This window comes from Pelodiscus sinensis, chromosome 13 (genome assembly GCF_052426305.1).
Source record: "Pelodiscus sinensis isolate ZL-2025 chromosome 13, ASM5242630v1, whole genome shotgun sequence".
In the NCBI taxonomy this organism is placed as follows: Eukaryota; Metazoa; Chordata; order Testudines; family Trionychidae; genus Pelodiscus; species Pelodiscus sinensis.
The window spans coordinates 27,820,147-27,836,905 of record NC_143064.1 but is presented as its reverse complement, the minus strand read 5'-3'; the positions used below and the strand labels follow the sequence as shown (position 1 = coordinate 27,836,905).

At 44.4% G+C, this 16,759-nt stretch overlaps 1 protein-coding gene across 1 annotated transcript in view; it reads right to left on the bottom strand.

Annotated features, from left to right (window-relative positions):
• Window positions 1-16,759, bottom strand: part of AR (androgen receptor) — a 139,748-nt gene that overhangs the window by 20,232 nt on the left and 102,757 nt on the right. Inside the window, exon 4 of the mRNA XM_006125241.5 lies at window positions 3,003-3,290. Coding sequence (XP_006125303.2) covers window positions 3,003-3,290 — 288 coding nt within the window. The remainder of the gene's footprint in view (window positions 1-3,002; window positions 3,291-16,759) is intronic.

Genomic DNA, 16,759 nt, shown 5'->3' with positions numbered 1-16,759 from the left:
GAACTGGCTTGGTGGTGAGTCATTGGTGGTGCTGTTCTAGAAATTCAAATTGAAGCAAAAGGACCTTTTCAGGCTCTAAGGGTGAAAGGATGACCCCAGGGGTCAGGCATCTTGAAGAAAATCTGTGGAGTAATGAAAGGTGGTCTAATTCCTTCACACACTGTTGAAGATAGTGACCTTAAACAGGTGATCTGCTGAGAAAAAAAGAGAGGCCACACTGACTTCAGTATGGCTGTGTGATGATATGTGGGTGTTTAGAAGAGCAGAGAGATTTCTATCTGCAGGCTCAAACTCCGCCATAAAAGAAATGCAGCCTTTAAAACCCAGGATTACTTAGTGTGCAGACGGACAGTTAAAGGGATGACAAAAGGTTGGCTTTTTTTAAGGGGACACTTATGATTCTGGGACATGATGTGTTTGGTATTTGTGATGGTAAGGTACGGGCAAAGGGGTGAAGAAGTGCAGGGTATGTATGGTTACGAGGCCTAACTTTTGATTCCCTGGCTGTTGGTTTATGTTAGGCATGTTCTGTGTGTAGCAATCCTAACTGAAACACTCTCTGTTGTGAGATAAAATCTGACACCAAACTATAGCTCCTGAGAGAGAAGGTTTTATGGGCACCCAGGTCATATCCCGGTAAACAGGCCTTTCCAAAGCCAGTCAAGCACATTTGTGTCCACAGCATAAATCTTCAGTTATAATGTGAATTATCCAACATAAAAACCAAACAACTGTTTTACTGAAGCAGTTTTGTACAGATTCACCTCTCTATCCAGTGTGTGTACACAGATTTTTTTTTAAACAGACATGGGTCAATGATGAGAAGTAGGATTGTCGAGGCAAAATTCTACCTGAACCCAAATTCAAAGGATGCTTATTTAACGTCTATGAAAAGAAACAAAACAAAAACAACATAGAACATTCAAAGGGCAGAAAACCTACCCTGTGTGAAACTGGGACACATTGACTGGATACTTAGGAATGACAAAATAGGAATGATTGCCTCATTCTAAGCCCATTTTAGAATTCAACCCTAATTACAAAGTTACTCCACAATAAATACCACATCACATAGGTTTCACCACCAGTCAAGTCCTCTGCTCTGGGCACACAGGAATACCATCATTAACCATGAGGCTGCCAGCAGCAGTTGTGAACTTTAATCAAATGAATGAAACAGGTCAACTTTGGAAGCCAGCAGGGTAATGAAGTCAGAGAACATTTTTAAAAGGTAGGGATGCTTGCCACAGGACAACCATGCTCTCCTCTAGCTCTCTCCTGCTATAAACTGTGAAAGTGATAATTTGCTAATAACTTGTGCTAAATATTCCAAACTCCGGCCAATTATTGGCATACTTATATTTTTCTGGACAGGTTTGTCCTTAGTTTTATGTGACAGAGAGACTATTACATTTAAAACTTTTTGACCAATTATATATTAAGATGAATTCCAGCACTTGGAGGAGGAGATAGAGAGTGAAACAGGCTGGAAGGACAAAGATTCTTTCATGCCAATGTGCTCTTTTCCCAGCTATTTTCAGACTAGTTTCCACCATTTTCCACCTCCTACATAAGGGCTACACGGCCCACAGCCTGTCTGTTTGCAGCCCACAGTTATATTCCTGGACTATTGTGAAGCCAAAACAAAAAAGGAGTCAATACAGTGGTCTTCTGTTTATATGCATTTTAGTAGTTAAATTCCTGGCCTGTCACTGCCCATTAAAAGTGCTGTCATATGGGTGGAAATTAGATAAATATTGCATTTTATTAATCTCAGCAGAACTAATTTAAATGGAGCCTGCGTGTTGTGTCATCTTGCCTTAATTTTTGTGTTCTTGCCCATCAGTGTGAAATAAACTATTTGCATATATATTTGCATGTATATGCAACCACACTTAAGTTGCGGCCCTTGGCATGTGCTGTATCATTGTGGCCTTCCAGGGCTTCCAAAGTTGAGTAGCCCTATCCTACATCATCAAACAGCAGAAGTGTGTCATGGTTTTGGTCCTTTGTTTTATGAAGGATGCTGCAGCTCCAGCTTAACCCTCACGTCTCCCTAAAGCAGACAGAGAACATTGCACAGAGAAAAACAGAGAAGCTTCTTTTCTTAAGCAACTTATCCCTGCAGTTCTAGAAAATATTTAGGGATTATATTTAGGGAAATATTTAGTTTTCTAAATATTTAGCCTTCTAATATTTTAGGCTTCTTTTGGAAGAAGCTTTTTTCAGAAGAGATCTTCTGAAAAAACTTCTTCCGAAAGAGTGTCCACACTGCAAAAGTGCATCGAAAAAACAATCTGCTTTTTCGAAAGAGAGCATCCAGACTGAATGGATGTAATGCTGTGGTTGCTATGGATGGAATGGTTACCAGGGCACCTGAGCTTTTTCCTCTTTCCTCTTCTTCCAAAAGAACTCCCTCTTCCCCGTCCACACATGCCTTTTTGCAAAAGAGCTCTTTACCAATGCCAGAAAAACGCTTCTGTTCTTTTGATTTTCTTGCAGAAGAATGCAATTGCAGGGTGGACGTTCCTTAAGTTTTGTTGGAAAAACGACCGTTTTTCTGACAAAACTCTGTAGTGTAGACATACCCTCAGATAAATGAAGAGCATAGTGCTCCAATTTGCAGAAGCTGTTCAATAACGGCCAAAACCATACCTGTGGTCCAACCATCGGCCAAGAGACAAAATCCAAGAGTTTTCAGCTAAAAGCACAAGCCTCTTTTGCTTGAGCTAGAGTAAATGTCTGCAGCTGTAGCAGACTCATTCATCTCTCATGGACCAGCCAGTAGGACAGCACAAAACTCACGCTATAGCAATATGAGTTGTACTCAGATTTCATAGATGTAATTTGTGTTCACAGAAGAAAACATTCTGCAAATATTGTGGATTTGGGGGCCCAAATTGTTTGGTTTTCTTATTGAAATGTGTCCCTGCCTCAATTTGAGTGTGAAGGGTTTTAGGGAGATGGGGAAATATGCTAGAATTTGCCATTTTCCTCCTCACCTGGTAAGGCCTTTGCCCACTTCACCACATGCACCAGCTGTCTCTCCCCAAGCTCATTCAGGCTGGTCAGTAGGGCAGCAAAGGAGTCGGGTTGATTGTTGTCATGGCCTGCACACACCACAATAGGCTCAATGGCTTCCAGAACGTTGAGGAAAATGGGCTGACACTCAAACCCGTCTATGCACGTCATCACCATCTTGGGGGTTTGCTCCTCTGTTGGGCTGGATGAGTTGGCTCCCTCACCATCTTCTTGCATCTTCAGGTTGCCCAGTTTCTTCAGCTTGCGGGCTGTGGAGAATGACACAACTTGGCATGACATTAATACATAAACCAACCTTAAGGCTTCTTATACTTCCAGTCCCACCAACTACTATGAGAATGAAGCTGAAAGAGAATTGTGCCTTCACATTTAGTCTAGGCCCAGCTACAGCATGAAAAAATGTACAGGTACCAGGGTGATGTGAAAGAACAAGGATGGAGGTCTATTCTACAGAGAAATCCTTCAATTTATTAATTCATACACAGCAGGAGGTTACTTTCAGATAATTTATTTTGGAAGGATTGTCTGTGTATTTTGGGGAAAGAGTGTGGGAGTGAGGAGGGGTGTATTGATCCAAACAACTATGCAAGTAAAAAACAAACAAACCGTAACACAACATATGACCCTGATGCTCAGAAACCAATCATCCTTTGGCACTACAATGTAGCATAATCTCTACATCATAGTTATTCTGCTGGAAATTTATATTACACCCATCAACCCATCTATGTGGTATCTAGGCACTAATGCTAGAGCCCTGCAAATCCGAGGATATCCACTTTATACCCACGGGTAACCATATCCATAGATGTGGATTCAGATATCTGTGTCTTATTTTTGTGGATACGGATGTGGATACAAATTTTGTATCTAGAACCTTCCACATTTGTGGATATCCACTTTATATACGCGGGTATCTTCACCCGTGGATGTGGATGCAGATCTCTGTGGCATATATGCGGATACAAATTCTGTATCTGCACAGGGCTCTAACAGTTGCCATGCAAATTATCGTGACAAAACAAATCCAATACTGTAACTTTATTACAAGAATAAGCAAAGGGAGAAAATAAATTGTGAACAGCAGGTCAAATCTAAGCCAATCACTGTAGGACACATGCATTGCTATTTGATGATTACTCTACAAATGGGTCAAGGAAATCAGAAGACTAGATGGCACCAGAGCTGCTACACCACAGACATCTATGTCACTTCCTTCAAAACGTGCAACACTCAAGACAAGATGGCAATTAGTTAGAATCAAGTGGAGCTGTCACCTTGCAGATTAATGGTGTTAGAACACAGATGATAAACTGCAGTGCACATGAGCCATAATAAAGATGCTCTGGAAGCCCGCAGCTACACATTATAGAGATGGACATCACAGTTTAAACAGACAAATGCATTAGCTCAGGGCTCTCAACCATTTCAGAATACTGTATCCCTATTATCAAGAGTCTGATTTGCATTGTGCACCCTGCCCTCCATGTTACACCTCACTTAAAAACTACTTCCTTACAAAATCAGACATAAAAATACAAATGTCGCAGCATGCTATTATGGAAAAATTGCTCGATTTCTTATTTTTACCATATAATTATAAAATTAATCAACTGGAATATAAATATGGTACTTACATCTCAGTATGTAGTGTATAGAACAGTACAAACAAGCCATTCTCTATGAAATTTTAGTTTGTACTGACTTTGCTAGTGCTTTTCATGTACAGGCAGTCCCCGGGTTACGTACAAGATAGGGACTGTAGGTTTGTTCTTAAGTTGAATTTGTATGTAAGTCGGAACTGGCATCCAGATTCAGCCGCTGCTGAAACTGACCAGCGACTGACTACAGGAAGCCCAAGACAGAGTTGCTCTGCCCTGGGCTTCCTGGAATCAGCAGCTGATCAGTTTCAACAGCGGCTGAATCTGGATGCCTAGGACAGAGCAGCTGGGACGCTGCCGGGTAGGTCCCCGCAGCGCTCAGGCGCTGCGGGAACCAACCCGGCAGCACCCCAGCAGCTCTACCCCAGGTGTCCCCAAGTCAGCCTCCTCCCAGCAGACCAGGGAGATGCGGAGCAAAGCCTCGGAGGACGTGGGCAGCGGGGCAGCCCAGACGCGCCGTGGTCCCGCTGCCCGGTCTGGGCTGTCCCACTGGGCTGTCCCGCTGGGCTGTCCCGGTCTGGGCTGTCCCACTGCCCGCGTCCTCCGCGGCTTTGCTCCGCATCTCCCTGCTCTGCTGGGGGGGAGGGTCCCCCAGCAGACCAGGGAGACGCGGAGCAAAGCCGCGGAGGACGCGGACAGCGGGACCGCGGCGTGTCTCGGCGGTCCTGCCACCCGCGTCTCCCTAGTCTGCTGGGGGAGAGGGCGCAGCTAGTGCCCCCCCCCCCCAGCAGATCAGGCTTTTCTCGCCAACGCCTGGGGTAGAGCAGCTGGGGTGCTGCTGGGTTGGTCCAGTAGCGCCGAGGAGGACCAGGGAGACGCGGAGCACAGCCGCAGAGGACGCAGGCAGCGGGACTGCGGCACGTCTGGGCTGTCCTGCTGCCCGCGTCCTCCAAGGCTTTACTCCGCGTCTCCCTGGTCTGCTGGGGGGTTTCCCCCAGCAGACCAGGGAGAAGCGGAGAAAAGCCTCGGAGGACACGGGCAGTGGGACCGCGGCGTGTCTGGGCTGTCCCGCCACCCGCGTCCTCTGTGGCTTTGCTCCACGTCTCCCTGGTCTGCTGGGGACTTCCCTCCCAGCAGACCAGGGAAATGCGGAGCAGCTTTTCTCGCCCCGGAGGACGTGGGCGGCAGGACCGAGGGACCGCGGCGCGTTTGGGCGGTCCCGCGTCCTCCGGGGCGAGAAAAGCCCCGTTCGTAATTGTGGATCCGACATAAGTCGGATCCGCGTAAGTCGGGGACTGCCTGTACCTTGTTGTAACATTAGGCAAATATTTAAATGAGTTGATATATCCTTTTGAAGACTCTGGGTACATGCACTTCTGGTTGAGAACCACTATATTAGACAGATGGACAAATGACTAGATCTCACATATAAACTATACAGTCCATAAACAAAACACCTGCAACTTCATGTGTACAATTTTAGAAATGCTTTGAGATTGGATATTTAGTGTTCAGTTTAATTTATAATTTATAATGTACAGATGTTTACATCAGTGGCTGACTAGTTCATATGTATGAAAAATACTGAGCTGAGCATGTTATTCTAGATGATAAATCTTTTATTCCCCAACAGTCCCAAACAAAAATTAATCAATCACAATAAAAAACTGATTGCATAGTTCAAGCACAGAAACTAACACAAAACCTGTTGCCCTGGGGTTCTGGCTCCCACATTATATGATACTCATTTGAAATATCCTTTCAGCTGTAATTAGAAAAATAAGCCTCAAAACGTAAAAATGTCAAGTCAAAGTGCAGCTTTGTAAATCAATGAAAAAGCTGATCTTTAAATAATATGCTTTGGACGATCTACAGTAATAGCAATTAAGGGAGGCTGCTCTGAGAAAATGAGAACATGGCAATAAAAATCAGAGCAGTATGGAAAACAAGAACAAAGTGCAGCATGACATAATCCTGCAATTATTTGTGTGGGTCACAAGCAAAACAAAAAACTAAGATCACTCCTCCAGAACTCTGATGGCAGCCACACTATCAGGACTCAGAGTGATGTAGCTGGCGCTCCTTACTAACCTTGAGATACTTTCCATAAAAAAAAATCTATCATCAGGGCAGAACATGAGAACTGTGCACTTTAAGTTAATAGGTGATTTGATTTTGGACAAACAAGGCGAGACATGAGGACAAAAAGACAATTCTAGGTTACTAAAAATCCCACCACAACCAGTAAAAAATCTGAAAGGCTGCAGGCATGATTGAGCAAGTCAATGTCATGGTGACATGCTGATGTTCTTTGTTCAATCCTATGTTGTAAAGTCTGTGTGCTTATAAGGAACAAGGTCCTTCCATTTTAATGATCGGAAGAAATTTAAAATCAGAAAAATCAGAGCTGAATAATCAAGACAAATAAATAAAGAAAAGTGGTATCCATTATAGGTCCTGCATATATAAAACATTATCTGTTATTATATACTATAACATACATAGGCCTGGATCTGTTTATATGTGAGACCTACAGTAAGTGTTGTATTAATATTTTAAAAACTGAGTTATTGATAAAAAGAATGAACATAAAGAAGACAGCAAGTTGAAATAATCACTCTAACTCTTTCTTATGAGACTACATAGATAAGAAAAAATGGTATATTTCTGGCCAAAAGGTGTGTCAGTGATAGGATTAATTCCCATATCCCAGAGAAGAATGATATAAGCATTTATGTTTATTTTTATTGCCAGGGATGGAAGTTTGATTCTTCCCATCAGCAAAGAAAATCTGATTTACTAGATCCAGAGGAACTTCAGATCTTTCCTCAGGGGAGCAATTATATTGTATTCAGCTTGAATACAATATAATTGTAAGCAGCTTTATCTAAGCTTTATCCATTCCATGACACTGGTGAGTACTTCTCTACAGCTATATATGCCACATCCCTTATGTTACCTCTTTACAATATTTTATTTTTTTAAAATCTAAAAACACAAGAGGTTGTTTCAGTGAGAGTACAGGTGAAACATTCAGACTTCTGGACAAAGACAGCATCCAGGAAAGGACCTTTTATATTCACTCCCTTCAAATCAGCACAACTCCTCTTGGCATAAAATTCCCACAGCTGGCAACAGTCACTCTGCACATGCATAGGAGCAAAAATAATTAGAGTCCAGATCTATTGGGAAGAAGAGAGATTTTCAGCTCCCCAGCCCCAATCTGTAAATAATGTGCTACCATCATTACAAACATGATGGAAACATAATTAGATGAATAACAATAGTGAAAAAAATATTAATTGCTTTTGCTCTTACCAGAAATATGAAAAATTTGGGAGCTTCACAATATACTGGGTTAAATACACTGGTCTTCCACTTACTGACCATAAATTACAAGTGAGATGAGTATTATATACTCCCTTTACTTTTTATTGAATACATATTTTTGCTGTGTTTTGGGGAAAAAGCCAGCTAATTTATGTTAGAATATATATTTGAGAGAGTTTGTCTGTGTGTCTATTTGTTCAAGAACTCCTCCTAAACAGTAAAGAGCTATGAGTACCAAATTCAATATACAGCTTCCTCTTATCATAACTCAAAGCAAGGTAAGAGCTTGGTTGTGCCAGGAAAATGGGATGTGCCTGGAATGGGATTACGGATCATAAAGCCACACAGAAAAGAGACAGAATCACCAGGCACATAAAAGGGCTATCTGGGGGTGCACCCTTCACCCTCTGTCTGAGACTGCTTCAGCCCCAAATCTCCACCCCCTCACGTGCCCTTTTGGGAAAGTGGGAGGGCTGAAGCTCTCCCCTTGATCTGTCTGGGAACTATACTGTCTGTTCCCCTTTGTCAGGGAGCAAGGGGAAAGTGCACAGTGTGCTGTATTACTCATTCTGGCTGGAGAACGCAGGGGGGCAGATTAATCTGGACATGCCCCAGCCAGGGGACAAGCATCCCTCCTCTGGCTGTGCCCGCTGGAGCTGCAGTGGCCATGAAGAGGCACTTCTCACCTGACCCCAAGCTGCTGTGTTGAGAGAGGAGTGTGGTTGTCCTCTCTTCCCAAGTAGCCTGTGTGACGGCGCGTTGGGGGTTCCCCGTCTCCTGCACCCCGAAATGGCACAAATAGACTCCACCAGCCAGTGGAATTGAGGATGGTTTATTGCTCCTCCAGCACAGCGCAGCACAGATGTAATCTGGTTTCAGGAACTGGGGCTAAGAGGCCTCAGTGCCCCCCCTTGAGGTAGGGGAGTCCCAGCCCCCTCCCCAGTTCCTTATTCCCTCCCTTCCAGCCAGGAACTAACTAACCCTCTTCCAGCCCTGCCCCCCAGCCAGGGCAGCATTCCACCTTCCTTTGTTCCTCTCCATGGGGGGTGTCTGGCCACTGGTTCAACAAGTTTGGCATTACCTTGGCCTAGTGAGGCTTTCCCTGCTGGGTCTTGCTCCAGACAGCAGGGGTCACCACAGCCCAGCAAGTACCCCCACTACGTCACAGCCTGCATACTGAACTAGGGATGTGAGTGAGTAGTTGACTATTTGACTACCCAATAAGCTTATGGAGTTCTCGAGTAATCGCTTCCCCCCTTTGCTGCCTCTGCTCAGTCCCAGCTCCAGCTGGCTCCCGCTGAGGCTCTGTGGAGGGCCCCGTTATTGACTAATTATATAGTTGATACAAAGTGATACAAATTGTATCAAGTACACGATTAACCAGATAATCTCAATTTAACATCCTTATACTGAACCCCTCTCCTCCATCCCCATCCCAGAGCAATGATACAAATGAAGCATGTACATTTTCATTTTATTTTCCAAAAAACAAAAATTAATTGAGGTAAGGACCTGAGCAACACTGGGTAAATTTTCTAGTATGACGATAATGATGAAATACTTTCCATTCAAAATTAATGTTATGCAGCAGCTAGTAAAGTTAGGCATTTTTAAATCAGCAGATCTGGATAACTTGGTTCCAAGAGTTTTTAAAGAGTTTGCTGAGGAGCACTCTGGACCACTAATGTTAATTATTAATAAGTTTTGGAATGCTGAGGAAGTTCTAGAGGACCTGCCTGATTTCAAACATGGGCAAAATAATGGAATGGCTGAAAAAAGAAGGTAATACAAGTAATGAAATTGAACATCGGTTTATGAAAATACATCTTGTCAAACTACCAATGATATCATTTTTTTATAACAAATGTGGTTAGTAAAGGTAACAGTGGGGATGTCATGTGACTATATGTCATTTGACTTAGTACTGCATCACTTGGGCCGTGTCCAGACTCAGGGTTTTTTTTCGGGAAAAGTAGCCTTTTCCCGAAAAAACTTCCCCTGCGTCCAGACTCAAGCCGCGTTCTTTCGAAATTATTTCGAAAGAACGCGGCTTTTCTTTCAATGGCGGTAAACCTCAATTTAAGAGGAAGAACGCCTTCTTTCGAAAGTTCCTCTTTCGAAAGAAGGCGTTCTTCAATGTAAAGAGGCCGTCTTCGAAAGAGAGCATCCAGACTCACTGGGTGCTCTCTTTCGAAAAAGCGGATTTCTCTTTCGAAAGATCCGCCTGCAGTCTAGACGCGATCTTTCGAAAGAGGCTCTTTCGAAAGATGCTTTCCAAAGAGACTCTTTCGAAAGAAGCCTGCAGTCTAGACATAGCCATACCGATTAATAAAATACAATGATGCAAAATCTATATGATGGGTTAAAAACTGGCTTACTGATATGTTCCAAAGTTTAATTGTAAATAGGGAATCATCACTGTACTGGTGTGATACTAATGGGATCCTGCAGGGATTCGTTCTTGGCCCTACACCAGGGGCAGGCAAAATATCACCTTCGAATCTGATCCAGCCTGCCAAGCCACTGGATTTGGCCTGCTGCCCAGCGGGAGCCTCAGCCAGGCTCCTTGCCTGCCCGGTCCTGCCTGGTGCTCAGAGCAGCTGGCTGCAGGGGCAATGTGTACTTCTGTGAGCGCTGCAAGCCCAGGGAGAGACTTCATATGGTGCCCCCACCCCCAGCACAATCTTGCATCTCCCTTTGTTGGTTTCTGGCCAATGAGAGCTGTCTGTTTGCAGGAAGTACCCTTCCCTACTCCTGGGCATGCAACTTTCAGAGAAGCACACAGTCCCTGCAAACGGCTGCTCTGTGTGCTGTGCAGGGGCAGGACAGGCAGGGAGTCTGGCTGTAGAACCTGCTGGACTGCTGGCCAGGAGCTGCCCAGATGAGCATCTCCCAGCCAGAGCTAGCCTCTGGCTTCCCAGCCCCTCCCTCCCTTCCACCCTTTGCCCCCCCACTCCTGCACCTCTACCTCCTCCTAAACCTGGACCCCAACCCCCTGCATCCTCACTTGCATGCCTGCCCCAGGTCACAACCCCCTCCCAGGTCCTGTACTTCCTCTTATACCTCTCCTCCAGGTCAGAATGATCCCCTGCACACCCTCCTGCACCCCAATCCCCTGCTCTAGGTCACAATCCCCTCCTTCACCGAAACTCCTTCCCAGAATCCAACCCCCCTTCTGCACTCCACTCCCTTACCCCAAGCTCCCTTCTGCACCCAACCTCCAATCCAGACCCCGCATCTCCTCTTTTAATATCATGGAAGAGTGCGGCCCTTGACCACTTACCAAATTCTTTGAGTGGGCCCCACCATCAAAAATGATTGCCTGCCCCTGCCCTACACTATTAATTTTTTTTTAACGCATGACCTAGAAGAAAACACAAAATCATCATTGACAGAGTTTTCAGATGACACAAAGATTGGGGAAGTGGTAAACAATGAAGAGGACAAGTCACTGACACAGAAGGATCTAGATCCCTTGATAAACTTGCAGCAGCAAAATAATATGTTTCAGTATGGCCACATGTAAGGGGCATACATCTAGGAACAAAGTATATAGGCCAGGCTGACAGAGTGGGGAACTCTAACTCGGGAAGCAATGACTGACAAAGAATTGGATTCATGATGGATAATCAGCTGAACATGAGCTCCCAAGTGCCTTGCTGTGGCTAACAGGGCTAATATGATCCTTGTATGTATAAATGGGAACATCAAGTAGGAGGAGGGTGGTTATATTACCTCTGTCTTTGGCACTGTTGCAAATGCTACTGGAATACTGTGTCCAGCACTAGTGTCAACAATTCATGAAGGATGTTGAAAATTGAAGAGAGTTCATGAATGAGTCACAGGAATTATTAAAAAGCATGTTTTTCAATCCTTTAATGAGAAATACAAGAAGTTCAATCTAATTAACTTAGGAAAGAGAAAGTTTAGGGGTGATTTGATCACAGTCTATAAATACTGATATGGAGAACAGAAATTTGATATGAGAGGGTTTTTCAATATGGAAGGCAAAGATATAACAAGATACAATACTGAAAGTGAAAACTAGATGAATTCTGATGACAAAAATATGCACGTTTTTTAACACACAGGGTAACTACATATTGAAACTGTTTACCCAGGGTGCGATGGAGTCTCTATCACTGGACATTTTTAAACCAAAACTGGATGTTTTTCTAAAAGATCTGCTTTATTTCAACCACAGTTATTGGACTTGTAACATAAATTAATTCAGGGAAGCCCTGTAGCCAGTTTTATTGCAGGAGGTCAGATTAGATTATCACAGTGGTTCTTTCTGGCTTTAACACGGTCTCTCATATTTCAGTCTGTGGTCAGAAGAAAATCCAGACAGGATAAGCAAGGAGAGCTGCAAATCAGGAATGAGGTGCATGGCCAAAACTGTGGCCTAGGAACCCAAGATCAGAATAGCAGTGGGTTCTACAGGATGTGACTACAGTCCACTGTCAGTATGTGTGTTGTCTATACGTGTGTATGATCTAAGACAGGTTTACATTGTATTGGAAGCTCCTATTCAGGCAATGCCCTAGACAGGAGTGTCAGAAAGTTTTGCAGGTCAGGACCAAAATGGATTGACAAAATGATCTATTTATATATGTATTTTAGAGTGCGTCTGTCTGTCTCTGAGTGCATTTGTCTGCAAGTCTGTTTGTTTAAGAACTCCTCCTAAATAGCAAGAGGTAGGACCACCAACTTTGGTATGCAGCTTCCTCTTATCATAATTTAAAGAAAGGTCAGGGTTTAGTTGTGCTAGGAAAATGGAAAGGCCCTGGAATGGGACTGCTTTCCATAACATGGAAAGGGAGGGGGCTGATCAGAAGGAGAGCTGTATGTAGAGTGATCACTAAGGGCAGTGAGTGCAGAGGAAAGCAATACTGCACTGTGACCATGTCTCATGTTGCCAGCCATTGGACCAGGTAAGAGGCCCCCCTGTCCCAAACAGTGCCAGATGGAGGGGGGATCTCCTCACCCATTGGCCCTGTGTCACAGCCCGCCCCTGGCACTACCCACAAGGCTGGGCAGTGCAGCCTGCCCACCGCAGAGGAGACACCCCCTCAGAGGAGAGGCTGGGAACTGCAGCCTGTTCTATGGCCAGCTGGAAGCTGAAGGATGGGGAGACAGCTGCAGGCCAGAGCTGGCTCCCAGAGTCATGCCCCTGTGGACAAGCTGGAGGCACCCTAGAAGAAGCTGCCATCTGGGAAGTACTGCCTTGGCCCCCCAAGAAGAGCTGCCAGCCAGGGAGTGGAGCCCTGACTCCCTCAGGGGGAGCCACTGCTGGAGCAACGCCACCCTTAGTGCCAGAGACAATCCCCAATAAGCTCCCCCGGGTCTCCCAGCCCTCTGCCCTGAGTCCTCTGCCCTGAGTACTGCACCTCCCTCCCCATGTCCTGATGCCCCTCACATACCAAACTCTGCCCTGAGTCCCTCACCCCCTGCGTGGACTCCAGGCCCCCCTCTCAAATCTCTGCCCTGACTTCTGCACTCCTCCCCCTGCTCTGAGCCCTCCTCCCATTAAGTCCCCCATCCCTGCCCTCACACAGTGTTCTTTACCCTCCCCAGCCCCTTGCTCTGACTTCTACACACCCACTTACTGCCCTGAGCACTCCACCCCCATGGCCTGACTCAAGGCACCTCCTGCCCTCTACCCATCCCCTGTCATCTACTCCCAGCCTCTGGCAGTCAGAAACTGGACCAATCAGAACATATGGGGTTGCATTGCTGACCATCCTGGCTAATAGCCATTGTTGAACGTATCTTCCATGAATTTATATAATTCCTTTTTGAACCCTGTTACACTTTTGGCATTCACAAAGTTCTTTAGTAATGAGTTCCATAGGCTGACTGTGTGTTGTGTGAAGAAATATCTTTATTCATTTTTGTTGCCCTTTTCTATATCCTTTAAAATTATAATAAATCTTTTTTTGAGATAGGGCAATCAGAACTGCATGCAGTATTTAAGGTGTGGGCATTTCATGGATTCATATAGAGCTATTATGATATTTTCCATTTTTATAATCTGTCCCTTTCCCAATGGTTCCTAATACTCTGTTTGCTTTTTGAACTGGCGCTGCACATTGAGCTGATATTTTCAGAGAACTATCCACTGTGACTCCAAGATCTATTTTTTGAATGGTAACAACTAATGTAGACCCCCTCATTTTGTATTTGCAGATGGGATTATCTTTTCCAGGGTGTACTACTTTGCAGTATTTATCAGCACTGAATTTCATGTGCCATTTTGTGATCCAGAAACCCAGTTTTGTGGAAATCCCTTTGTAACACTTTGCAGTCAGCTTTGGACTGAACTATCATAAGTAGTTTTGTATGGTCTGCAAATTTGGCCACCTGACTATTTGCCCCTTTTTGCAAATCATGCATGAATAAGTTGAACAGCCTTGGCCCCAGTACAGACAACAGGGCAACACCCCTATCAACTTCTCTCCATTCTGAAAACTGACCATTTATTTCTACCCTGTTTCTTGTCTTAAATCTTTTACTGATCCATGAGAGGATCTTCTCTCTCAGTCTATAACTGCCTACTTTGTTTAACAGACTTTGATGATGAAGGCCCTTGTAAAGGCTTTCTGAAAATTCAAGTGCACTAAATCCACTTAGTCACTCTTGTCCACATATTTATTGACATTATGAAAGAATTCTAATGTTTGGTGCATGGCCAAAACTGGTAGAAGGCTAGGTAAGGTGCATTACCAGAGCAGTTTGATTGCTTAGGAGTAGAACATCTGGGGTACTACATGTTAGGGATGTAAGCGAGTAATCAACTATTTGACTACCCGATAAGCTTATGGTTATCGGGTAGACAAATGGAGTTCTCCACTATTTGCTTCCTACTCCCACTGCCTCTGTCTCAGAAGCAGCAAGGGTGGGTACAAGAGCTAGTGCTGGGGAGAGCTGTCTTAAAAGCTGATTCCCCCCAGCATCGTCTTTGTGGTGCTGTCTGCTTCCCCCCCTCCCCATCAGAGGCAGCAGGAGCGGGAGATAGGGCAGTAGTAGTAAGAGCCACCAGGATGCAGAGCTGCAAGGGACTCCAGAGCTACCACGAGCTGGGACAGCTCTGCACAGGGGCCCCTTGTGTAGTCAATACAAATTGTATCGAGTACATGATTAGCCAGATAATCATAATTTAACATCCTTACCACTGGTCAGTATTGAAATGCATCAGCAGAGCTCTATAGGTGTCCAGACTGCAGTAACAAGGGAGTCTCTAGGGTAGTGTGTTGCACTGGGATCCTCACTGAGAAGTTACAGACACTACCAAGTGCTATAACTACTTCACATCTTCCATTCCCCCTGCTTTTTTTTTTGGTTTGATGGTATGGGTCATGTGAAGATCCTGTTTAATGGATTTCAGCTCTCATGTCAGAGTGAACTAAATCAATAATGAAGGCTTCAAAACTGCTGTTCTACGCCAAAGCAGAGGGAGTTTTAAATAAGACATTTGCTTGGTCTCCTCCTTATAGCACTATAAATACTCCAAAGTGCAGGTTCATTGGTCACATAAAACCCTTTACCCAGAAGTGACTCATGATTACTAAACAGTTAATACTAACTTTTTGAGCCTGGATGCATTCCTGAAAGCTTTGTCTTTTGACAGTGGGGAAAATAGCTGTGTATGCGAATCCACAGCATACACGGCTTTAGAGCTACTTTTAAACCTGCATTAAAAACCAATGTAAAACAGATGAGGCAGAACCGGTCAGGCTGACCCAGTGAGTGAAAACTACGCCCAATCGTTAGCAGCATTAATTGTCGGTCTGTCCTGTGTGAGAATACAGCACTGATGTATTGCTGCTTTTATTCAAGGAAACTTCACTATGAATCTTCAAGTAAAAAGAAAAAGAGCTTAAAATAAATAAAGGCATGTTAGCTTTTGCAAACATAACAAAAGACTGTTTCGTTGGCCCAGGGCTTCGCGCTCTGCATTGCTGTGTGGGATATCCAAGTCTGATTCCTTGTCTTTGTCCTTCTCAGGCTGCCATGGGCTAGAAGTAATACTGTGCACTATTCAACAGCGACCCCCTCTGGCCAACCAAGGAAGTGTGGATCAGTTTCCAAGAAGTACTCCTTCAGTATTCCTCATTCTAAGGATCACTATGATGAGCCTCCAGGGGATACATATATTGATCCTGCACTCTTAAAATCAATGGGGATTTTGCCATTAACTTCAGTGATAGTGCCATAAGGTAGCATACCACTAACATCTCCAATGTGAGCCAAGGGAGTGTAATGGTGTCCCTCACACGCACATCTTTTACACGGGCAGTAGGAAACGCCACAAGACTGGAGGGTAGAAGCTGTGAACTTCCTCTCCCCCTCTATTACCAAGTGCCACAGAAATTTCAGCCCATCAGATGGTGAATTTATCCAAAATATCCTGCGTCTCATTATACATCTGGTTGGCCATGTGCAACAGTAAAAAAAAAAAGTCCTGCTCAAATGTCACAACCATCAGTGGCTCGTAGGATTTTATTTCATGATGCTTTTCTGCTCTGAAACATGCCCCAAATGATATCTTCTTAGCTCCACCAATACATGGATTCAGTCATATTTGCTCACTTCGTTGACTAAATCTTTCTCTGGTTGGTTTTACTCCTGTTAGTCCTTCACATTCAACTGAACTCTGGAGATGCAAGCAGCATTCCATTCTGAACTGTGCACTATCAACAGAAATTGATAGTGGTGTTCTGATTACGAAAGGTTCTTTGTTGCCAATGAGTGAGCAGAAAAAACTCAGTTTGACTCAAAAGCCC